General features: G+C 38.2%; 1 protein-coding gene across 5 annotated transcripts; it reads right to left on the bottom strand.

The window, feature by feature from the left end:
- Positions 1-301: 301 nt before the first annotated feature.
- Positions 302-24,448, bottom strand: NKCC (sodium potassium chloride cotransporter). Of its 5 annotated transcripts, none has more exons than XM_076622494.1 (19): positions 24,353-24,448; positions 10,120-10,258; positions 8,743-8,803; positions 6,486-6,741; positions 5,658-5,911; positions 5,387-5,501; positions 4,962-5,293; positions 4,407-4,638; positions 4,199-4,320; positions 3,901-4,100; positions 3,553-3,700; positions 3,086-3,327; positions 2,807-3,015; positions 2,505-2,616; positions 2,288-2,391; positions 1,897-2,011; positions 1,548-1,693; positions 1,297-1,408; positions 302-1,210 (listed from the first exon to the last, which is right to left on the bottom strand). In XM_076622494.1, exons 2-19 carry the CDS (start codon positions 10,221-10,223, stop codon positions 1,075-1,077), a joined length of 3,000 nt encoding a protein of 999 aa, XP_076478609.1. In that variant the 5' UTR covers positions 10,224-10,258; positions 24,353-24,448; the 3' UTR covers positions 302-1,074. The 5 variants fall into 5 exon arrangements, with proteins under 5 accessions (XP_076478609.1, XP_033186113.1, XP_076478610.1 ...); XM_033330222.2 differs by lacking the exon at positions 24,353-24,448 and adding an exon at positions 15,855-16,065; XM_076622495.1 differs by lacking the exon at positions 24,353-24,448 and adding an exon at positions 15,983-16,001.
- Between the last annotated feature and the right edge of the window lie 1,332 nt (positions 24,449-25,780).

The raw sequence follows: 25,780 nt of genomic DNA, 5'->3' as shown, positions 1-25,780 counted from the left end.
TAATTCAGAAATTGATTAATTTAGAAATTAAAGAATGAAGTATAATAATAACTTGTTCAGTACTGAAAATTGTTTACGTTATTTTAGTGTTAATTAAATAATCTATGAGGCGTGATTTAAAACAATTCACAATTAAACTTTGTTCTGTACTTTGTTTATACGTAACTAAAAGTTATATGAAAACAAAAAGAATATTTCCTATTCGAGCATCAGTAATAACGATAATAATTAATGATCAATAATAGTTAAGTACTGTATTATTAAGTATCGTATTATTTAAAATAGGAAATACTTTTGTAAAAATAAGTGAATCATATCTTTAAGCATTTATATAAGTTTTTTATGCAATCGGAATTTCAGTAACAAGAATTTTCTTAAGTAGGTACACAGCTCTATAATGAAAAAATATATTACTGATGGGAAGTAAGAAATATCTCGTCCTTCGTTGCTTAAGTATAATACTATACATTTAGATCAGTTAAAAAGTCGTTAACATGTGAAGTACGTCATACTATTATTAAATTATTTAGTTATACGTCATTAACTTCAATGCGTATTTAAGAAGTCCATCGTATTTAATGAAAATTTAAATTCTACTTTATCTGTCTACTGTACTATATGTCGTATTAATAGTATATGTTAAAGATAATCCTGTGTATTATCATATAAAAGTCATTGATCGCTAACTAAATAAAACATCTCCACGCTTCAAAGTACAATACATTCTAAGAATAGTTGTAGTGTATATTTCATCATTAACGCGTCCTAGAGTCCTATAAGTATCAAAGTTATGAGGCTATTACTTATTGATAGTCCCATATATTGTTGTCTTTCATTTCTACGTTAAAATAATCTCGTCAGCAAGTACCACCGGGCTTGACGTTTAATGAATACTGTATAAAAACGAAAACAAATCATAGTATCTATATAACTTTTGGCATGAATATACCGAATACTGTCTGTCCACATCAGAAGATGTCTTTGCTAATTGCGTAGACGTTTTCGTGATGTTATTCAACGTAAATTCATCTAGATACTAAAATTATATTATTGTTTAAGAATAATGTCGGTGAACTACGAGTAAAACGTTAAGACAGAAGTATGATTTCCGCGTATCAAGAGTGTTGGTGGCATATCTTTAGTTAAAGCTTCCAGCCACGCCATGTACAGTGGCGCTGAAACCGCTCCTTTCCTTGGCATTGGCAACGACCTGCAATTTAACAAAATCATTTGTAAATAACTGCTTGTTTGTTCGTTTATTAATTTCGTAAGTCGTCTAGTAAAATATGCACTTACATTACAACCAACGTGGATTGACTGGAATTCTCCAATAATAATTCTCGCAGTCTGAGTTGCCGGTACGTCTTATCTTTTAAAGACTGAAGTTCAATTTCTGTTACACAACATTCTGCAACGAGATATTGAAATTATCATTTCAAGTAGCCTGATAATTATTGACGTTTGAAATGATCATACTGATATATTTCCTTTGAAATAAATAAATGATCTTTTTTCAATAGATATGTATATGTAATCTGGTAAAATACCTGTGTTGTCAGGCTCGTTTTTTCGGAAGTCAGATATAAGTTTATCGAAGAAATCTAGCGTTTCTTGCTTTGGTTGAACGCTTATGTCGTCTACCATTTTCAAACTGGTGTATCTTATCCTGAATTTTGCCATTATCTCGGTCATTCTGTAAATTATTAATATACATGATCGATGATCACATGGATTATTTCCAATTAAAGCTATTTTTAATTAAGGAATTCTTTTGTCGAAGATACGAACAAAAAATCACTTGTATTTAATCTACTCGATTATACGATTATTTATAAGTATATAAAATCTAGTATAAAGTATAAATCGAATCATACTTTTTTTGGACATTTAACTTACTCCTTCTCCTGGGCCACTATATCTTGTTTGTGATTGGCCAAAGCGAAAATTCGCATTTTACAATGCTCCCAATTCGAGCGTGTGCTGATTATATAAGGAAGAAGAATCGTCAAACCTGTTGAATAAAAATGTCTACCACTTAAAAATGAGTACACCTAATTGAGAAATTATTGAAATTATTGAAAGATTATTCTTCGAAAATTAATATTAATCTCATTCAGTTATCTGCTGGAATACGTCAAAGGTACATTGTTGATTAAATCATTTAGATGAAATAGAAAGACATCTATATCATATAGATTAATTAAATATAGATTAATTGAATACGACCAGATAAATATATCGATTAGTGATATTGATTGTAGACACCTGTAAACATTTTATGAATTACCTCCATCGTCGTACAACCACCACACGTCGATCGTACCATTCTTGTGCTTTCTTTGGAAAATCGCTAAGCGTTCAGGAACCGGTGTCATCGCATGCCGTTTCTCCCTGTAGAGATAATTTAAAATATAAAATAACATTTTCTGATTAACACAATTACCAAAAATACAGATGTAACGCTTAACGTCTGTAGATGCTCATTGAAATTAATCTTCACCTACATTAATTTTTCTATCGCGTGTTTTCGTTTGTTCTTCAAATGGTCACGAGCACTTCCGTGAGTAGGCGAATCTCTAACAATTTGTGGAGCGTCTACCGGCACGAATTGCGTTCCTGAAACAAAATTATATCGATCGGTATAATTTCATTTGAATTTGAAATATAATTTCATTGGAATTTCAAATGAAGAATTCCAGGTGGAGTTCGAACGCTGCTGAACATCACGATAAAGGTAGCTAAGGTAAAGGAAAAGAGATTTTTTAACGAATCTAATCATAACCTGATCAATCGAACTCATAGATACCTATTGTTGGCACGCTTTGCACCCTTGGAATTTGGCTGGACATTGACAAATTGCTATCCACGTGCATCAAAGTGCTTCCAGTCAAATCGTAGCTACTTTGCGCTAAAACACCATGTTCGTCATCCCCATTGGCGGTTGCAACTTCCGAACAATCTAAGCCCTCCGCGATTCGTAACATCGCTACCGCTAACTTCTGATCGAATGCGTTACTAGAAACGGTACAAAGTTTCGTTATATTCTCATTATCGCGGACACCGTGATAAACGCTAATTGACTTACTGAAGAACATTGAAATATTCTTGCAGATCCTTGTGGTTACACGTTGACCAGTGTGTTTTGTAACCCATTAAAACAACGTTCGGTGCCAACTTGCCGACACCTGTTGCTTGCATCAAAGCTGATGCACCCCGTTCGAAGCTTAAATCCTCCACTACATGGTAGAACGACTTTATACGTTGTTGATGTAACCATGCATAACCGTTTCTCAGTCGCATCGATCGTAAACGGTACGACAAACGAGTCTGGAAAGAGACGAAAGTCGTTTTTGTTAATCTTGGGTGTTTGAAAATCCAATTTAGATTCTCGATACGAGAGGATTCACGATACTAGCATGACAGTGGAAGATAAAAATATCATCAGAAAATAACTGGTTGAAAAAATGTGGCTACAGCGACTAATCGGAAACGCAGTATTTTAGGAATGTTTAAAAGTTAAAGTGTCTAAATCCACTTATCTAAACCACGTACTGGGTGTATTTCACCGGAAATCAGTAGCGAATGGTTTTTCGTGATGAGATTTGCCAGATGCAGTAACGCTGGTCTGGCGCCAGGAGCTCCGCTCAGTGCCAAAATTTGTGGAGCATAATTTTTGACATGTTCGTCGATAGAATTCAATCTGCAACATTTAATTTGAACATACATTTGAGAATTATGTTATATCGCGAGGCAGTTGAAAATAGAAAGTACGACGTCAGATAAAATTGGTAAATAGCGCGCTTTAAACGTGTCTATACGAAATGGTAACATCGCGTACATGGTACATATTTGAATTTGACCAACTTAAGAAAAATAATGGAATTATAATAATATTCTTACCGATAAACGATAGAAAGTGCTGTCTTGTAGGTTTGTGCTTGCGTGCTGCTACCCCAATTCACGTCTGGTTTCCGATACACCACTATCAGATACAATGCGAAGATGATGACGAACGTGACCAGCGAAGTCACCCAATCAATGAGGAACATTATGGACACGCACGTAATAAAACCAAACAAAGACAACCAGGTGTTGTAATACTGTAAAAAAGAAGCTTCACTGAATTTCCCTCCTTGTTTGATAGCCACTGATTATTCAAGATGTGCTCTTAAAATATCTGTTTACTTTGGTTACTCACTCTGAATGTGGGTCGCCATCCAAGCGGCCGAATAAGCGCCGCGTGAAAGGTGCAAAAATTAATTAACGCGTACGATGCCAGATAAAAGTTTGAGATTAGAGGCGCGACCACGTTCAAGTTTGCTGAAAAGTGAGATGATTTGTATTATTTCGCTATTTTAATTTATAAGCTAGAACTCTAATATCGGCAGTTGCAAATTTCTCGATACCTATCAAGAGGAACAACGCTGCTACGAAGAACGTGAGCACGTAACCACGATAAGGTTCACCGTGTTTCCCGTAACTTTTGCTGAAGTAAATCAAACCGGGATAAATTCTGTCTTGTCCCAGCGCCTGTATCAATCGTGGTACCGATAGCAAGTTTGTCAACGCTGTAGAGAGGGTTGCCGCGAAACAGCCGGCGTAGATCAACGGACCCCATACCGACATAAGTTGCATCACCTACGAGCAAAGAATATAAAACCACTGTAAATCAATATAAAAACCAATATAAAACACTGTAAATCTATTCGCTGGAAGTTCTTAGAAAAATAATAATCGGCTCGCCCTGCGATCTATTTAAGAAATACGAAACTTAAAACTAAAGTCAGCCGAGTGATAAGTTCGTAACTTAAATAGATAGACGATAGCAATTTTTCCAACTTTCGCTTTAATTTCATTTTATTTTCTTCATTTTAATTTCTTTCTCCGTATAGTTTTGATTTTAATATTCGATAACGTTTTAATGTTAATGTGTTTTAAATAGTGTCACAGGAATTCCGTACCGAGTAACTGTTGTGTAATCCGTAAGTGCAGTTGACGTTCGGAATGCAGCTTACGATCGTATCATTTGCACCGACAAGCCCACTGGCATCCCTTAGGGCCGCTCCACCAGCGAAGAAGACAAAAGTGACATAACTCAGCATCGAGATTAGCAACGCAAGAAGTGTTCCGATCGGTATGCTGCTCGCTGGATCCTTTAAATCGCCGGAGATATTGGCGCCAGCTTGAATTCCCGTTACAGATGGAAAGAAAATGGCGAACACGGAGAAAAACGTTTGGTTGCTGTTCTCGGAAAAACGATAATCGGGGCCCAGGTTGTCCATGAATACTTCAGCTGAGAATTTAAGAAACGATTCGTTCAGAGATAATAGCGTATAAATAGGTTTTTGTGTAATACACTCCTATAAAGTAATCGTATTTGACGTACAGGAAAATCCAAGAAATCCATATGCTTCTTGCGTCGTATTCTTAGGTCCTATGATAGTACCAATCAGAAAATCGAAAATAGCTGCGACGATGATGGCTATAAGGAAGTTTTGAGCCTGAAAGAACTCGTTTTATCAAACATCTTAAAAAAAAAAGAAAATATTTGGAAGTTAGAAGCATCAAATTATTTACATATACAGCAGAGCGAAACACGGACTTGTACGACACACGAAAACGATTAATTTTTCTATCGAAATACATAAAATAAATACCTTTGACTCCCATTCCATTCCAATCGCGCAAATCATGATCATAACGATCAACGCGATTATTCCGACGATTCGAACGTCGTTTACCCCATTGTCAATGATTTGCATGTTATGCTCTCGTAACAAATCGTTCAGGGAGTCGCAGAAACCAATGGTATTCATCGATGCCGAAACTGCATTTGCAAATGCAAAAACGATCCCTACCGAGGCTCCAAATTCCGCTCCCAGAGTCCGTGATATGATGAAATATATACCACCTATAGAAATTTCAACTTATACGTCATTGGACTTAACGACTTATTTAGAAATATAGTAATACGATTTTCTTTCGTTTCTATGGAAGTAAATAGGGGGGGAAATGAAATTCGTGAGGAGGAAAGAAGTTTCTCCCGAGAGCTTTTACGCGAAGATCATCGAATTAAGATTTACAGCGTGTTACATACGAAAAATTTCGACATTAATTGAAATATTCAAAATCCAGTCTCTTTGAACATATAGTTTGAAAATGATGGCTCGTATTAGAATTCTGTCAGTTTTAATAAGATCGAAACGGTATTCCATAAAAGTGGATAAGACAAATATTAGAATAGAAAGAGATCTATCAGTGGGAAATTTCTCATAATGTACATATTTGCATTTTTTTTATAGGCAAATCGTTGCAGCTGGGATATCGCGCGGTTATTTTTCAAGGACGACTTTCCACTTCGTGGAAAAACCAATTGTCAATGTTCGACTCTGGCGAGGCGAATGTAACGACTACAAAGTACATGGCACCACTCCTTGGAAAAAGGAAAAAAGAGGACGAGAAAGAACGGGGGACCCGTAACACACCTCCCTTTACTTCCCCATTAGTACTAATTGCGCTCAGGCTAAGCGTTGTGATGACGCAGACAGCTGCCGATATTCCGATTATGATGATGCTCTGCAGTATGCCCGCCTGTGCTACTACCCATGACAGCCGCAGGAAAAGCATTACACCCCATATATTGAGCAGACATGGTATGAGGACACCCTGGATCCATCCTAGTTTTATTCCCGTGTGTCCTTGCTGAGTTACTCCGATTTGACCAGCCTCTATATTTGGGTCCTGAAATTTCCAAATTTATCTCTCTGTTGCCCTCTGTTAAATCGGTGTATACGAGGTGTCATTCTTTTCTATAAAATTCTAATCGCGCATAGTTTCATCGAGATTTCGTATTCAACGAAATTCGATGAATTTTTCCAAATATTAACTAATTAACTAATTTATAATTGGAACATTTTAGGACTTCCATGTTACTTCTCTCAAATTTAATATCTTTCACAGAAGCTTCAGTTGAAGAGGGATTCTCGTGCAACAAGACTGAAAAATCGATTTTTTTTTTTTTTGATAAATCAATGATACAACACTTGGAAAATATGTTCCTAAAATGTTGCAGTCGAATTCGAAGAATTACGAATAAATAAACGTAGTTGACACCTTGTTTACACAAGTCGAATTTACGTCGTTTCACTTTGGAGGAACGGTGTAAATTCGGCTTTAGTAACACAATAATATGCCCGCGATGTTCGTGCAATGCAATATTGAGATGGATGGACAATGTGATAATCCGTACGTATGTGACCGTTGTTTATCTTTGAAGATTGCAACGTATGCGATAGTTTTCGCCAGAGGATTTGGAAATACAGAGTCCGATCTTCGTATTGTTTCGAGAGTTCAGAGAGTTCAGAGAGCTGAGAGTAGTTTTACATGGACGAAGAGGATACCAACAATTGCGTACAATTCGATATAACATTTAAAAGAGATAAATAAGACAAATCTTGTTAGTCTGTGAATGTATCTTTGTACCCGAAAAATGATAATCTCTTAACGTGAATAATTTACCGAAGAAAAATATGGATAAATAATAATCGGATAAACGCATTATGTCGCGTTTCATTATCAAACCTATTACTATGACCTTCGAGAACGACGGGGATTTCAAAATTGATATCTTTTCTAATTTCTCTCGCAGCTGGTATTTACTGCTGTGTAAACTTAATATACTGTCTCCCTCACGTCTCTCGTTATAAGTTCGATCGTCCTTGCCGAGGGAGGCAGCTCCTCCGGGTGTTATTTCACTCTACGACGAGACGAGTCGAGATTAGCTTTATCACTTCTAATGCACGCGTTATGCAACGTTCACTTCATTTCCTCGAAAACAGTACGTCAATCAAAGAATTTGGAGTAATATTTGGCAATTAACTCTCTTCGTGTTGAAAATACCTTTATCCTGTTCGTTAGAGAGCACTCGACAGGAATTTTATCTTAAATGTACAATGGAAATGCAAATGAGAAGCGGAGAAAATAGTTCACCTGTTCGAGTCTTTTAAGGAACGCGACGATTCTTTAAACCGATTGTGAGTCATCGATGAAAAATACTCGGTTTCTACGAACAATTGCACGTATATATATATATATCTAATGAATGTTGTTGCATTTGCATTTCTAATCCCTTCTCTGTCGCGCGTTTCATTCTCACATTTGCAAATGGGATACGTGACCTATATTCCTACACGCGTTGTTAACACTTCACCGACGTGTATAAATTTACGTATTTCCGATTATGTCGAAACACGAAGCCGACCATACTATTTCATCCCCTTTATTCACATTGCGCTAAAGCGTTTTCTGTTATAATATTTGAAGCAACCGTCGTTAATAACTATGACGTGTATGCGATTTAATAATGTAGCGTTTTACGTTACTTGGAGACAAACACGATGGAAATATATCACAAAGGATAATTATGACGTAAAAGAGAAAGGGAGAAATCGGCGAATCTGTCGCGAGATCAAATTTATAGAATTTTATGTTCACGTTTAACGGTGACTCCCGTTATACCCTCTACCCGTTATAATACTTTGGAAACTGCAGATTTTTTTGCCACGGAATTCTCGTGCGATCGATGAGACACATTATCATCGAACGTATTTTATTCAACGAATGAAAAATAATTAACGCACGGATGCGAGAACCTCGACGATTACGAGATATTTTTCGATGCATTCGATGATATTAGAAACAAGGGGTAGTACGACAAATGTCTACAGGGTGTGGCAATCTTACCTTTATAAGATTTCCTTCGTGCAGGGTGCTCAGCGATGGCCTCTTAGCACGACGACTCAATCTACAAACAGAAACGTGCCTGTGAATTTCGGTAATGGTATTAGTGAGCCTACAGCGGCTAATTAAGTTAGGATAAACTGTCGAACGATTTGAGGAATGGACAATTAGATAATGCTCGGCAGGAGAATTTTTCACGAAATTGGGAACAGTATTCCTAAAATCATGGAATAATTAACAAGATCTTCCATGTAACGTTAGATGTGAAATGTACTTTTATCTCTTGCGTTTTATTATAATACCAATGGTTCAAATAATAGTTCAAACGAGATGATTTATTTCCAGAAGCATATCCATTGCTTTATCGCAAGCGTTTAAGATTTAATTTAATAAGAGTTACAAATTGTAGTTCTAGTGACAAGACTGTAGTTACATAGTTGCAGTTACATAGAAAGAAATTACAGAACATCCGAGATATCCACTACTCGGTGGTCGTATACTTTCTGTCAACTTTCAAAGACATTAAGGACAAATGCTACGCGAGAAAATCGATCTCAGGGAAAAAATTTGTCGCAAGCACTTTGAGAAGGAAAGCACGTAGGAGGCAAGTACGTAGTAAGTGATACTGAAATAGACGTCGAGAGTTTCAACCTTGTTGAAAGCATATTATTATTTAATTTTTGAAGATGAACATTTGATAGGAAGAACGACATACTTTAATTTGTTACAGAAATAATCTCAATTATAGAATCTTTGTTCGAACGAGATTTTACTCCGTAGAAATAACCTTTATAGAATAGAATAACCTTTGAGAACTGTGAATTAAATATGTCTAATGATTTTTATTAACTGTGAAAGAAACAATTTAACGATCAATGTATAACCAAGTAATTTTATTGTGTCGCTAAAAGAAAAAAAAGCAAATTATTTCCTCGTTTAGAGGAAACGGGTTTTTAAATAACGTTGCAAAAAATAGCTAATTAGATAGGAGATTCGTCCCTCCGACCGATATTGAGAAATTAACTGTTTCGTTTCGTCAACAAAGTATCGGAAAATCATTAATCTCTTAAACGTAAAACAGAAAAGATACGTACACGTTATTGTGAAACATAGAAATAGCTTTTCTCGCTGGGACAATAATAATGGTAAAATTACAATAAATCGTCGTCTGTCGGACGAAGAACGCTCGCGCTGTATCCTTTAATTTAAAGTCGATTCTAAACGCGTAGCGTTATTTTCAACGAGTCACTGTGCATCTTTTCGGAATTTTTGAGGATTTATTTTTATATTCGATGTTATAACCTTCGAATAAACGCATACAGGTATTATTTTTACGGTATAGTTTCGCACGCCCCCACACACACATACACATACACATACCTATAATGATCTAATCGTGGCACCACGTCCCACAAGCCGCTAACGTTTAGGGTCATTGGTGATCTCTTGTTATTTTGGCCTCCACTAATCACCTCATCATCCATAGTTTTAAGTACAAATCAACAGCGTCTCGTTGAATCTGCAATGATAAGGAAAAAGCGCTTTTAGTTTCAATTATAAGCCTTTACAACGAGATACTTGTATCACACAATAGACGCAGATAAAGGCGAGAAAGATGTTTGACAAATTGACCGAGATCGTGATCATTTTACGTTACGTAATTTACGCCGTTGATGTACATTCTGTAGAAATCTAATAAAAGATTTGTCAGATTGCTGGGACAATGCCAGTAGAATTGTAACCGAGTGCGTGTCGTTCGAGTGACGAAAATATGATCACCTGTGAAATCTAAAATATTTGGCAAACTGTCGCGATAAATGTGCCAAAGTGTGAGCGTGCGACGATAAGTTTATTATCATTCCCGGAAATAGGAAATTAGTAAAATCGAAATGTTCCTGTAATGCCGCGTAGCTCGTGCACTTAGCGAATCGACTTAATCGTTCGAAAGGAATTCGCGTTTCGTCGAATCGCCAAATTTAACCCTTACTCGCCGCCGTGAACGTATCAATCGAGTTTCCAGGACGCGTGAAAAATCAAAAGAGTCTTTTATTCTACGGCGTAGACTCGCTACGCGCAAATTCATGTAATACATGAATACCGTGTAAAATATTCTCTAATTAGCATCACTCTTTGAGAAAATCCTCGCATTATCGTACTTCCTGTTTAACATTCGACGAGTATTAACGCGAAAATTTGCAAGATTATAGCTCTGTGAAAATCTACGTATCTATATCAAACGAAGAACAATCGTTTCAACGTTATATACCACGGTCATTTTTATTTTTCTGAAGGAGAAAAATGTGAAAGAGTCGAAGAACAGCGTTCCAAGCGTCGCCATCGATCAACCAGAAAAACGTATCAGTCAGAGTCGAAGAACTCATGATTCACCGTCCTTCCTCTTTCGATTATTCAAATCTGCCAGCTGACTTCTCGCCTAAGATAATGAGAGAGATGAAAAAACAGAAACAGGACGGTGCGCGCATACTCGCGCTGATTCCACCGCCTGTTCACCCGCTCATCCTTGTAGCCTTCGCGTATTTTTGAAGATCGTCAAGTCAGAGAGGCAGAAAGTGGAGTCGCGTGTGCGCGGAGGTCGACGGAAAAATAGATTTTCGAAGAAAGCCGCATCCGTTGCCTGTAAGTTCGAGCGAAAGCGTTCGAGCCCTCGCGAAATACTTCGCCTCTTCCGTTCGTCGTTGCGTCGTCGCGAGAAATTCTCTCGAAACTATTTGGCCATGATCCCGGAATTCGTAACGCCTGGCGAATGGCTAAACTCGAGTTTCATTCATCCTGACCCTACCGAGAATATTGACACTACGTTTTCAGAAAACTGTCCTGAGAACAGAAGGCTGGCGCCAATAAACGCCAGCACGCGTTTCTAAGTCCTCTTTAGACGAGGTGTGGTCGAATCGTTAAAATTTAATCTGATAATCTTTTATAGTAATTTATTGACGCGTACAAAGATTATTATAAATAGGACAATGTTCCTTTATTTCAATATTTCCAATGTTCCTAGCTTCGTTCACAGTTTTAAGCGATTTTCGATATAGAAGCAAGGGGATGAAAATCGATTACCACGTTCGAATGCAAGTTAGTCGCGCGAACTGAAGGATCGAGGTAAAATCGACATTGGAAAATAATTAACCGCTATCAAACGACACGGTACTCGAGTTTTTGAAAAGTTAATGCTCAAAGAGCGTCCGTAATTAGTTCAGTTATTTGAAACGGCATGCAGCCTGTTGTATATATTGAAACGCAAGTGTCGCAGGCGAATAATTAAGCAACATTATCGCTACTTTTAACGCATATCTTTGCGCGTCATTTGCACATTTTTATTCATTACGATAGCGAACTCAAAATATGATGACGCATACGGTGAGTCATTTGAAATTACCATGGATAATTTTTGAATTGGATAATACTGGAAGAATTACCTTATCGAGTGCCAGTTACTCGTCTCGATACGAGATATTTATCACGCAGGTTTCGTCCATGAGAAATTTTTAAGAATGCTATATCCTTAATATCGAATTGATCTTCCATTTAAAAACATCTATTAATTCTGTTACTTCGCTTAGTTATAACTGCACGATATCGTATGGTTTCTGTATCTCCGTATATTCGGTAAGCTTCTTTTACATCTACCTTGAATCGTGTGATGCGTTGCGGTGCGATGCCAAAGCAAATAAATTTTCGACACATTTTTCCTACCGGTTTCCAGCTTGGTATCTAGAATTTTGCCAAACAGCTCATGCCCATGACCGTGATCGTGAACGCGAACGTCAAATATAAATAGAGAAATAGAACATATTTCAAAATAAGGATAATTTGTATGTATCTTTGGCCAGTTGCGTTAAATTTATATTTGAGTGCCGTTGTTCCTTTATGTCCCATAAAATATATCTCTATACTACTCCAACGTAATTAAAGTTCAATTCAATGTTTATGAAATGCAACAGATAATCGCGAATTATCTTCAAACCTAATCTCTAAGGATTATTATTTGATTAATCTTCCAACACACTGTTACGCTATTGTTTTTGTACTTTACAAAATTTTTTCGATCGACAACTCGACGTTGCTTATCGTTTCAACTTTTCAATTGTGCTTCTCTTTGTACTGCAAATGAAACATGAGAACAATCGGTATCGTCGCGTCGTAATTCACTTTCTTTGTACGATCTTCCCTTCGTACATCTTCTGTACCATAAATATTAATAATTGTTACAAGTTTGATGGAACGATAGCATCGACTGATCGATTCAAATTCATTCGCAGCAGTCGAACTGAATAATCGAATAAAATCAGTAAGCGTGAACGAAAATAACGTAACGTTAAATGATGTTGACCGAAGAGACTTTATCATCCCTTTCTATGATGTTTTCACAATCCTTATCAAAACAATGGAATGCTGAGCTCGAACGTCTGGAAAGGAATGCGATCTAATCAATCGAAATAATAGTGCAATGACTATTTTTTAGGATTTTTAATAAGTGTGTCATTTATAGGAAATTTCTAATGGACGACATTGATGCGATCAATTCGAACTTGGAAGAAACAAGTTTTCTTATGCGCCAATCTAATGATTCGATCGGCTCCTTAATGAAATTTGGAAAAGAATGAAAAAGAGAAAAGCTCGGCGACGTAACATCGATAATTAATCATCGATATGATCGACCATACGTGAAAATAATATTGGAAAAACAGTGCAAGGTCTTCTCGAAGAAATTGTAATTTACCATATCGTTGGTAAACTCGCAAACTGTTGGTGATTACTAGCACGACAGATAAAAATAGCGTTGTACTGTTCAAAAGCATTATTTAACAAGTCAGAAATTCAAGGCAAACTTCGGCTGTAGCAACGATATCATTTACGGTTTGCTGCATATTTCTACGTGAAAATGCCGGCAAGTTTCTCACTGAAAAATATCTAAACTCGATCTTCTATCCGCGTTATTATTTTCGTCGATATTCTAATCTATCAAAATTTTCAAGTTTCAAATTTACGTACGAAGACGTTTGTTTCGATGAATACAAATGCTGGAGTTTCTTGGCTTCCGAATGTCAAGCATCGAGTCGAATAGAAATAAGCGAGTCTGAACCAAAACCGATCGGAAATTTGGCTGATTCGGGTAGATGGAACTGATAGAAAATCGTGGTATTCTTAAAATTTGTCTGGTCTCCTTCGAATTTCATCGGAATATAGTTGCAGAGATAAGAATTTAAAAGTATAGAAGAAATCGAAGAGAACGAGGAAACAGTAATAATATAAAAGGGATATAATTACGGTAACATAAAGACACGAACGACTGGAATTAAAATTTGAAGAAGCTGGAGTTAAAATGTGGGTTAAAATTCACGGATACCGTGGCAAGGAAAAAGTTCGCGAGATTTCTTATTCGAAAGCATAACTCTGCGTTTAGCAACACGCAGATAACAGTTTACGCTAAAAAATTCTTGATTACGTTACGTTCTCTATGTATGTACGACCTTGTATACATTGTATACAGACACGTTGGAGGGTTTATAGTGGACTCAACTAGTTTCGAGTCTCGGTTTAAGTGCGTACGCCTGCAACTCAACTTCAAAGTTGTATACGAAACGTCGTGAAATAAGAATTAACACTGTAACATGCACTTATTTTTCTTTGGTAAATCGTTCTATTTTCGTTTCCGCCATAATTTTCGTTCTACTTCGGTATCGCTGATCGCGTGGGCGTATAAGGATTCTGTTCGAACTAACCCCGTGTAAATTCGCATGAACTAGTATATTCGTTTTAGCAGCGTTGCTCATTTTATTACATTTTCATTGTTATTACTAGAATATTAATTATAAATTGCTATTATCAATTTTATAGAATAATAATTAGAATATAGGATAAGTAGAGTTACGATTTGATAATGAAGAATTGAATTCCAACGAACGTGACGATTCCTTTCGCTATAATATTTTAAATGAAATCAAATATAATAATGTGTGATAGCGAGTTTAAAAATATTCGCGACAAACAGAGGCAAGACTTTCATTTAGAACATATCCACGTTGTTACAGTGTACAGTTATTGAGAATCAATCCGCGTACATAAATGGCTCAAATTAGCATCACAAAGTTACCTTGTCCCACAGTATGAACATCTAATATGTAAACCTCTTCGTTGTGAAAGTAATCCAAAATTACACTTTACGCAATGTGTAGCATCGTTTGATCGTAACAAGAGATAAGATTTAGGCTGAGTTGATAAATCAATCAACGTAAAAAAGATTTCAATATTTATTAGGAATCGCAAACTAACTTGTAAAATGGCATTAACCCAAATATCATACGTAAGTTTCTTTTCTATGTTTTTCAAAATAACGTAACTTTTCTCTACTCGGGATTAAGACCAAACGTATTCACTGGATTTTCCTCTTACGCTCGATTATTCTTTTATTCGCGTTGTACTTTACGATCCTAAAAAGACATTGCGCACGTTTGGATTAATTCTAAAAGTCTAATTACGTAGACGATTCTTGTTTCAAACGTAAACCTCGAGACACGCTCTCAGACGAACAACGCCATTTTACTTATCGATAAATTACGTCAAACTGTCGCGATAGAAAAGCACCATACACCTGTCCACGTAGCCATAAGAGATTTGCACGTGTACAAAAAACGAATAAAGAACAACGCGTATCTCTTACATGCTTTCCACGCAATTTTCACCCTGTTGCGAGGCACTATATCGGGTATCTCTCAAATATCTTAATAACGTTAGATCTACGATGGATTATGTCAAAATTAGAAAAAAACTGCGATATCCCTTTCACTCGACGATGTTCTATCAAGCCGCAGTTCGCGAGAGAGAAAAAAACGAAGCATTTCGGCGTTCAAACTTCCACCATTCCTCCATGCACTATGAAAAAATTGAACGTACACGTTCCAAACGGTTTACGAAACGAACAAAAGAGCACAGCACACTCGTCGATCTATCCGATCATGCAAAAGCACAGTGCACAAGATCTATGGCAGAAACGCGTGGAAAAAGAAGAAAAAAGAGAGCAGAACGCGAGAAGAAAAAAAAAAAGAGAGAAAGGACATCCTTTCGAAAACGGATCGCAAAACGGAATTGTCACTCACGGGATGCCGAGGCTGGCAATCGAAACGGGAGCCTGGGAACACGATCGACCGATTCACGGATCGCACGCGATCCACTCGGCGACGGTAAGACCGATCAGCGGAGATCCAACGCGAGCCACTGAACACACCGTGCAACACTCGAATCCCTCGAGCCGGCCGACATTAAGGAAGGAAGCATGCGTCGTGCTTCCCTTTCCCCATAAAACTCTTTCAAACACACGCGTGCACATCTACTTAAATACACACGCGGTTGTATGCGCGCGCGCGTATATCACCGCCACCACAACGCTGTGTAACACACGTCATACGCGTGTCCGCACGCGGGGGCTTCGGCTTCGCAAACGCGCGAAAGAATAACGCGCCCGCAGAAAGAAGAAGGAGAAACTTGGTTTATTGGCGAACGAGTCAAAGACCCGATACCTCGAAATCGATTCCGTATCAATTAGTAACGTTGTATCGGCGTCGCCCAACTTTCCTAGGATCTCGAGATGAAGACAGGAAGGACGAGGCTCGTGTCACATCCGATCAAGGATAAAGCAGAAGGGGATGGAAGTGGAGAGTCGGGATTCGATTTACCGCGTAGAGGGTTCTTTTTTCCCTGGCAGCTTAGGGTTGTTTGGGCATTGCGGAGTGATTGACATTTTTCGAGGGTGCTACCGAAGTACTTCTTCGTGAGCCGAATGTCTTCGTCGAGCCGAATGTCTTCGTCGATCCGACCCTTTCACCCCGCTCCTTTTTTCTAGGCTTGTTCCTTATATACGGTACTATCGTAGGGTCGGATTTATTAAGGTCAGAGAAAGATCGTCAGTTCTTATATTTGAAGTTCGTTTTAGGACGCGGGAGACCAGTTATCGGTGAGGTGCGGATTTTTATGCGTTTAAGGTTAATTAAAACATATACAGAGTTACATACAGAGATATAAAGAAAATATTCGAGGCAAAGTACCTGTTTCAACATTTTATTGGGCGAAATAAATCTTTTATTTTTGCTAATAAAGATATTGAATTACATAAAAGTACAGTTGTCGAATATGTTTTTGTTTGCTTCGAATGTTGTCGTATTCGCGGAACGTTATCCATTTTATTTTATTATCAAGCTAGAGAAATTATTAGCTAGCTAGTAAACTGTGTTTCGCAAACCTCCACTGGCAATATAAAATATATCGATTGGACTGCGTAAAAAAATTTTGGATATTAATTGGATATCAACGGAGAAGCAGGAAACGAAAGTTCGATAAACACGTTGTTGTCGGCGCGTTGTTTAAAACACGTGCATCGTTTCGTGATACGCGTTTCGAACGTAGGTGAGATACGCGATGAAAGTAATATTGTTTGTGAAATTTATGGGAGTTCATTTTCGAATATCGTACGATGTTATTTGAACGTAAAAACGACATTTCAAACTTTCGAGGTTATCGCGTGTTGGCGTTGATAGTGGCATAACTTAAAACAGAGTAAACGTCTTAAACATTTTCGAATAAACCTTTTATAGTTTACATCTATCGGTTTTCTACGTGTACCGTGAATGATATTCGAGGCGCGAACGATGGAAAGGATGACGTATCTAAAACGCGTATCTTTCATCCCCTGTTCGTTTTGAACAATATTTTGATACAAAGCAGCAGGACACGGAATTTATTTGTCGAATAAAGATGTTTACCCATAAAACACCTGGTTCTACTTTCGATCGATAAATTTCTACACATCCTAGACGGAGGATGGAGCATTATGAACGCAAATTGTGACGTTGCGCCTTAACAGGAGACACACCCACGCTTCTAAGCAGACCTTGAAGCGATACGTTATCGAACCATAGTAGAAACACGAACGTAATAGAATTATTTATCATGGGAGAAGACCGAATCGTTGATCATCTTTCCACGAGTTTTTTAGTTTATCCTGGCGCACAGTTTCCCTGCTGTAGATTTCTAAATTGTTCGGGCTACTTAAACGGAAACCGTTGTTTGGGCAACACATCCGGCCTAGCGGAGGGCAATCTCGCGAATTTCGGGAGCGTTAAACGTCTACTAAACTAGACTTATCGCGATGTGTTTCGTGATACGTCTGACTGATAGCGATGCAATTCGTTTTCGTTCGATAACGCCTTACTTTGTTTTCATATGCTAATCGTTTGATAGCGTCGATTTACTTTCTTCTATGACAATACATAGTCTCGTATGTCACGCTTTGTTATCGTTTATTCCAATGTATGTTTACAAATGAAAGAATTTTTTATTAAGTGGTCGGTATGAAACGTAATTCTGTATATCTGGTGTCTCTTTAAATCTCAGGTTCCTATAGGTTCCGTCTGCGAAATTTTCAGGAACGTCGAACGATTCTTGACAAAATCGCCCTCCACGAGAATGAATTTTCCAATGTCTCAAGTATAGAAGCTAGTGTTTAATATTTTACGACCGTTTAACCGTTTCGAACATGGCCATAACGTTGGAATGTTACTCTTCCAATCAATTACGCAACGTCTCGGTTTTCTTTGAAACTGATAGACAGAAAGTCTGTCAAAACTAACCAATCGTGTAGTGTTCGATCGATGATTTTCTTAATAAGCTGTTTTTTTCATCTTTGATTCTACGTAACGACTACTTTTATGTAACCGTTTCATCGCTTTCATTTCCCAACGATGGGAATCCCAATTGTCTATCGTCTTAGGAAATTCATTGACTAATAAAACGCAAATTGATTGCCTGACGCAGAATTTGCGAAGTCTTCGGCGGCCATCATCTTCCTCGTACTCCGATATTCTTACACAAAAGAAACGAATAAAGAATCGAATGATTTTTTACTATAAAAGTGGTGATCTTCCAGCAACGGTTGCTAATAGAATTAAAGAATTCTTTTTGGAAATTGCATGCGCGTCGATCTTACCACGTGACTATAAAATAATCAAAATTAACCGCACATCGACCACTTAGCTGATTAAATTTCTGTCTTCTTCCGATTTTTAGTTGCACAGCCTGTCGGTCCTTCGAATTGCAGTTATTTATCATCTACGTTTGTTATACTCGTGTTACAAAGCTTTCGCTTATAAAGGAATTAAGTTCGAATCGATAAAAATCGACGGTAAGAAATCAACGGTCTATCGATCGTTGCAGTTAAACATAGAATTTTATTTCAACGATCGTTGCGTTTCACGACGATCCTCGCCTCTTGCAAGTATCGCACAGTTACTTCAGAGGATACGATTAACTGCGTACGGAGAACGAATGCCACTAATTGGCATATTTTTGATACTTTTGGCCGCGTTCCCTTTTTCCTGAAAACGTAACGTACCGTCGTAAAGGATGTTTTAGCTACAGAGATCAAGTAAAATTCGTGCAAGCATCGATATAGACGCGTTCGCACGATACGTTTCAAGTACGTACAGCCGTACAACTAACACGATGGAAGATGGACGAGAACGTTAGAGCGTGGCTCGAAGCAGAAAGAAAATAACCGAATATTTCCGGTCAGAACCGATTTCTGCACAAAGATGCACATGCCAGTAACTTTTTTTTTTTATTAGCAAAGCGATTCGCATATACTAGCCGTGACTTCATCACTTAAGTCGTTAACGACGATATTTATGACGTCTGCATTCGTTGCCTTGCTTAAAACTATTGCCAGAAATGAGAATAAATTGCGAGAATGCTAGACCGTTGCTTCGAGTGATTAAACATAGTGGCGTACGAAGAATTATTCACGCGACGACGAAGCGACGATAGAATCGCGGTAAAGCAAAACACTCGTTGAGATGAAATTTTACTCGGCGCCGCGATTTATTGAACTTTTGCCGACCCCTTGTCATCCGAGCTAATGCGGTTATACAAACGTACACGAGTCATTTCGATAAACATAGACGTTTACAATCTTTTTTGAAAGAACGGAATAATTCCATTAAAAAATTACGGATAGAGAGACGAACAGACGGCCATGGAAACGTGGCTGTGAGGAATATTATGGTTTATGACGGGTCACTGCTATTTTTGTATAAAATAATGTAAAAATAACGTCGTTACAAAAAATGCTAGTCCGCCATACGTAATGTCGTTCTTTGAACAAATCTTCCTTCCGTGATTATTTAATTCGTACGTCATAAATGAGATAGGACAGATTATCCTAAATCGATAAAGAGATTATCGTTGTTAGATGCGAGGAACGATAAGAACATCGGGTATACGAAAGACAGTCTAAGCCTTTTAGTAAACAATTGAGATTTATAGTCTATCGTCTGCGCAAGAAAGTGACAAGTGTTGCGTTTGGTCGCTAATTTATTCCGTCGTTCATTCATAAACTTTTAATAACATCCGTGCGCCGTCGCTATAGTTCAACGAATTTGAATATTTACAAATTGCTACTTGCGCGTTACTACTGCTTGCTGCGTTCGAATTTAATTAGCCGAGTGCAAAGTGAAAGGAAAATCCGATGAAATTCTATTGCTATAAACGATACGATAATTCAAACTGTTTCGTCTTTATCTCTTTATTCGTCATTTTACACATCTATGGAAAAGAACGTTGCATTTAGAAAATTAACAAAAATCGTTTCGAAGCAACATCTGTTCACACAGAAATTAAGTGGAAAATTCACCTGAAACGAACACCGATCCATTGATAATCACCGTCGATTCAACTGCTGCCAAATTGTCAGCCGTAAATTATCGTATTTGTCAATGGGTAGACTCATTTCAAACCTCGTAGAGTTCAATCGTCGCTACGCGCGTCACCAATTAAAAACCAGTTGTCTGATTCCATCGGTCGCCACGAATACATTTACCGGACAACGAGAGATGTCGTAAGTTAGAACGGTCGATTGTTTTACCGGTTAAAACTGATACGTACTAGTCCATTATCGTTTGAAAGTCAAAAGTATTGTCCTCGATCGTACTCGACGATAACTGTTCTTTTTTTTTTTTTTTTTTTTAACACAAGTTCTCCGGTCAATTCCTCTTTGTCTTTGTCATACGATCCTCGTTAATCCTTTATGTTCGTTTCTCACGAGTTGACGATACGTATCTTTGGTGGCGTGTCTCCGGTCGGTTGCGATCTCGCTCATTAAACTTATTCATCGTTGCAATTGCACGTAATTAATCCGCGGTAACGCAATTCAGAGTATAATTATTTAACGCTAACATCGCGCATGCAAGTTGCCGCCCAGGCCGATGGATTCGTTCGGTAACTATTACGTTACTTACAACGAACAGACTCGATCGTGGGTTGTGTAATGGAAAATTATTTGATCATTGCACTGTTTACTTGGAAACATGAACGGCAATTAGGTTACAGCGTAGGATCTCACACCTTCTTTTCGTCCGAGATGATAATTACTGGCTTGTTATGCGGTAAATAACGCGAAAGAGTATGTATATCGTACGACCAAAGAGGCTAACATTACGCAAGTCGACGTCGATATAGGAAATTCCGCGTTACAGGCAAGATTTCTATGCAACGATCGGATGAAACGAATATCGACGATCGACTGTTCCTTTCTCGATAAAGTAGAATCGTCGTTTCTATCTAACGATTCGTTATCCTTTAAATCGATGTTAATAAAACACAGCGTTGTTTCTCTCCGCTTCTTCGTACAGGTTATTCGATAAAGTAACTCTGACATAATAATAACAGCGTGCAAAAATAACCGCGTCTATCACGAGTGACATTCTCGTTCTCGTGTCGTCGGTTAATCTGGACATTAGAGTCCAAGTTTTGTTCGATGACGCGATTTAATCGAGATTAAATTTCCTAGAAACCTCCAACCCTGGTCATATAATGGAGATCATGAGCACACGTTTGTAGACAAGCCAGAAATACTCGTTCGATCAGGCCGAGTGGTAATATCCGGAAAATGTTAAGCGCGCGGAGGGTAGGTACCGCGAAGGCCGGATATGCGGAAGTTTGACGCGTTGCCAGTAACGCGAAATTGCCCGCTGGAGGAATCCTTAGGATATGCGAGTGCTCATTAAAATTAGCTGCTCCGGAAATAGGAAGTCCACTGGTCGCGTTCTTTGTCACCGAGTAGTTTCGTCAATGATTCATAACGCACGCGAGGTCACTATGCCAAAAATTTGCCTCTCTGGCGCTCGTGCCTTAGGAAACGATGGATAGACAGATAGATGTCCGTTTCCCTTCGACGCGCTCCATATTTGCCTCGGTTCTTCGCATTCGAGATGTTTCAGGTGGGGCGATATCGAGAGGAGGAGATTTTCGAGTTCGGACAATCCTCTCGTCGAAGCTGACACATTTTTGGAAATCCTTCGAATAGGATCTTTTCTGCGTGGTATTTTTATCGGACGAACGGTAATCGACAGCTTTGACGAATATACAGAAAAAGATAGACGCATACGTAAAGCGAGACGACTGGTTATTTTTTGTGATGTCAGAGAATGTTAATAAGGCAAAGTTGAAATTCGTATTTCGATGGAACAACTTTCTCGTTAATCTAATCTTTTACACATTTACAGAGGAAAATATTGCAGTATTTCGAAATCGTTAACGTCTTTCGTAAATGGGATTCGTGAATGTAAATGCGAGTCTATAAATTTAATTGACTACGAATTTAATATTTATGGTTGTAAAAGGCCAACGAAGGTGCTGGTTGATGGGAACACAGTTCTATCGGTTCAATAGCCGAGAAAACGATTCGGATCTCGTCCTTCGTTTCACATACGTTTCGCAATTAGCCTTTTTTCTTCGCTATGTCCTTCTTACGTTTTAAATGGTAGCTAGAGTTTCTTCTATTATCTTTTCTTTGCCTCTTTCAACGATCTTGCATAGTTACAGTCGTTGAATCCGTCGGAATGCGAAGGTTCGATTGGAAGGCAAAGACCTGTTCGCGTAGAAAAAGCAAACCGAATAAAAGAGATGGTTCACTTAAACGCTTCGAGATCGCCGGTTAACGTTTGTTCAACGTCGAAGAAGCGTTAATCGCGTGGATGGAAGAACTCGTTGCGGATATGTATTCCAGATTAATTAATAATAATCGGACGAGAAATTTCTGTCGCAAATATTTTCGTTCGGAGGGATGCGCTCGACGAGCGATTGCAACGCGACAAGCTTGCAGATAAATGTTTAAGCCTCTTCAACTTTATGCTTGGTTACGCGTTTAAAGTTTCTATGTACACATGGCCAAGCGCTATGCTCGTTTTATGCGTTTTCGAGGGGATTCTAAATAAAGCAGAAGGAATTTGGTATAGCGAGTTTAGGTTGTTCTTTCATAAAAGACGGACACGCGGCGTTCGTCGTGTTTACCAGCGCGCGTCTTGATCCGCTTGAAAGTATTGCTACATCACAGTCAGGCATTTGTCATATCCGGGAAAAACCTCTCGATGGAAAATTTTTCCGTGCAAACGTCGATCATTTTTACGATATCTCGTTGCGCTTGTTGCTTTAATTAACGTATTAATTTCGTAAACGTGTGCATTTAGTCACTGTACGTACATACTAATTTCATAGGCGAATATATTCGCGAACAAAAGATGATAATTTCTTTATAATGCTAATCCTGATTACGTGAAAACACGCGCTTTTGCAAGTTTTTAGATATGACTTTTAAATCAATCGGCCGAGTCGAAAGAAAGTTAGAAAGTTTATAAAATATATACTTTACGTGAACGTATATAATTCCAGACTGGACAGGACAAAGTAGACGGCAGGAGATCACACTACGCGTGAAAATAAGTCGAGAACGTGGAATAACGTATTTCGCAAGACGCTTTGTTTCCGAGAGAGACAATTTGGAAATTTATCATACGCGTATACTAGACTCGACTAAACGTCTTCAACCGGGATTTTCTCGAAGACGAAGCCTTAAACGTAACGTTACGTTGCTCTATATTTTCGATTCGGAATTTGTTACTCGACCGGACCTTTTATCATATAGAACAAACATATGTACATATGTGTGCGTGTGCGTATTTACGAGAAGGTAGGAAAATCTGTTTTGAAAATTTCAGAAAAGCAACGTTGAAAACAGAGAACGCTCGTGTGAATCGACAGGCTCGAATTTGTTCAAACGTTTGTAAAACGATAATTTATAGAGATAAGAAAGCGGCTGTTGTAACCTAAGAACGTATTTGCCCGTACGCGTGACAATACGATCGATTTAACAAACGGTTTCACAAATAGATGAGATAATGGCACGCATTTTGAGCATCTTAACGCGCGTTTAAATTAAACTCAATTTGGAACTGGCAGAAACCTACTCGATCTAGAACTGATTCGAGTTTCATCTGGAACTTGATGCTCCGTAATGAAACCGTATTTAACTGCGTCGTGGATGCCAGTAAAATATAATAAAACGCATTTTCTCGCCTCGGCTCGACACATTTTGCACGATAAAACTGTTTCAACGATATTGTTAGAAGGTTTAATAGATTCGTGTTTTCATATTACGGATAGTTTAAATTCGTATCGCAACGAGCGTTGCATCGACACAGTCCTCGGCTACGTTTATAAATAATGTTTAGCGTAGCGGTCACTTGAGAAACGGTTCGATATTAAATCTCACCTGTCGGGACTGGTTTCAGAATTATTAGTCGAAACTGGCCCATATTGGCAACGATAGTTCTCGAGAAACGATCACTTTGAGCAAAACTGAAGAAAACTGAGTTACAACGTGACGTCCCGTAGCACATAAGACGCGTTATAGCGTTGCGAAGATCCGTGGAGGAAGAAAGGATTAAAGTTTGAGTTTGCCTTGCTATAAAAGCGTCAGTATAAAATAACACGTGTCGCGAGGATCGACCGTCTTTGCTTTCGTACCAGATGTCAATCACGATTGCCAGTTTTCTTATTTATTTTACAAAATATCCTGCGAAATATTTCGAAACGTTGGAAATCTACTTGAATCAAGCAACGTTCTCAATACGTAGATGGCATATGCTTAAAGTTACCATATTCTTCTTCGTTTCTATCGATAATTAATCAGTTTTTTCAATACTACGAGAAATGGAATTACGTATTTGGTTCATGGAAAAGTGAACAGTTAGCGTAAAGATGTTAATTAATCGAGCGATTTTGAGTAACGCGTTACGTTATCCGCTCGGTATTCGCAAAGTAACGTTTCAGTTTCGATAGAATTTCCGCAGAATTTTCACGCTATGTAGTACGAAGGGTTGTAATCCGCATGGATAAGTATCGAATCTCGATCTATTTAAAGAATGCTGAAAAAAGATTTGCATCGCGTAACGTACAAGCAGATACCGCTTGGGTCATGGTATGGCGCGTATAAACGATACTAATAATTGCAGAAACACAGGCATCGGTTGGCATAAAAATGCGTCAGAAGTTTAACATTTACAATTTGATGAAAAGAATTGGCAGCAACCGACGTCCGAGCCGTAGCTTCTGCGTAAACGATTATTTCGCGAATACGCGCGGATCAATTTGCGAGTATATATTTCCTTCTACGACCGAGCAAAGTAACCCGGACATCTCGAGATCCAACAGCCCCAATCCAGTTCGAGCCAGTCCGATCCAGCAAACGATCTTGTAGACCACCTGGATAAGAGAGGGCTCCGGCTACGATAAAACTTCGATGGACTCTTCTCTGATAAATCAAACGCGTGACTATAACGAGCGGAACTAGTGGAGCACTACGACGATGCGACACCATGCCAACAATACGATATCGTACATCGTTGATCGTTGTACGATAGGCAGTCGATATAGCACGATGGAAAGAGCGAGAAAGATGGCGAAAGAAATGAAAGGAAAGAGACACGCACTTGGGATACTTTCGTCGTAGGCGAGACGAGAAATAAATACAGAGGAGAATTAAGAAATTTCTTTAGCGTACTTGTATTCACGGTACACGCGGGAAAATTAGAATTTTGGTTGATCGTTCGAACGATAGATTTAAATCGGTTCATTTATTTTCGGTCGTATTATTCAACGATGATATACCGTATGCGTGGACGTGTTACAATGGGAACGG

This window comes from Bombus vancouverensis, chromosome 11 (genome assembly GCF_051014615.1).
Source record: "Bombus vancouverensis nearcticus chromosome 11, iyBomVanc1_principal, whole genome shotgun sequence".
Taxonomy (NCBI): domain Eukaryota; kingdom Metazoa; phylum Arthropoda; class Insecta; order Hymenoptera; family Apidae; genus Bombus; species Bombus vancouverensis.
Note: the sequence above shows the minus strand (reverse complement) of the source record. Positions and strands in the feature narration are given on the sequence as shown.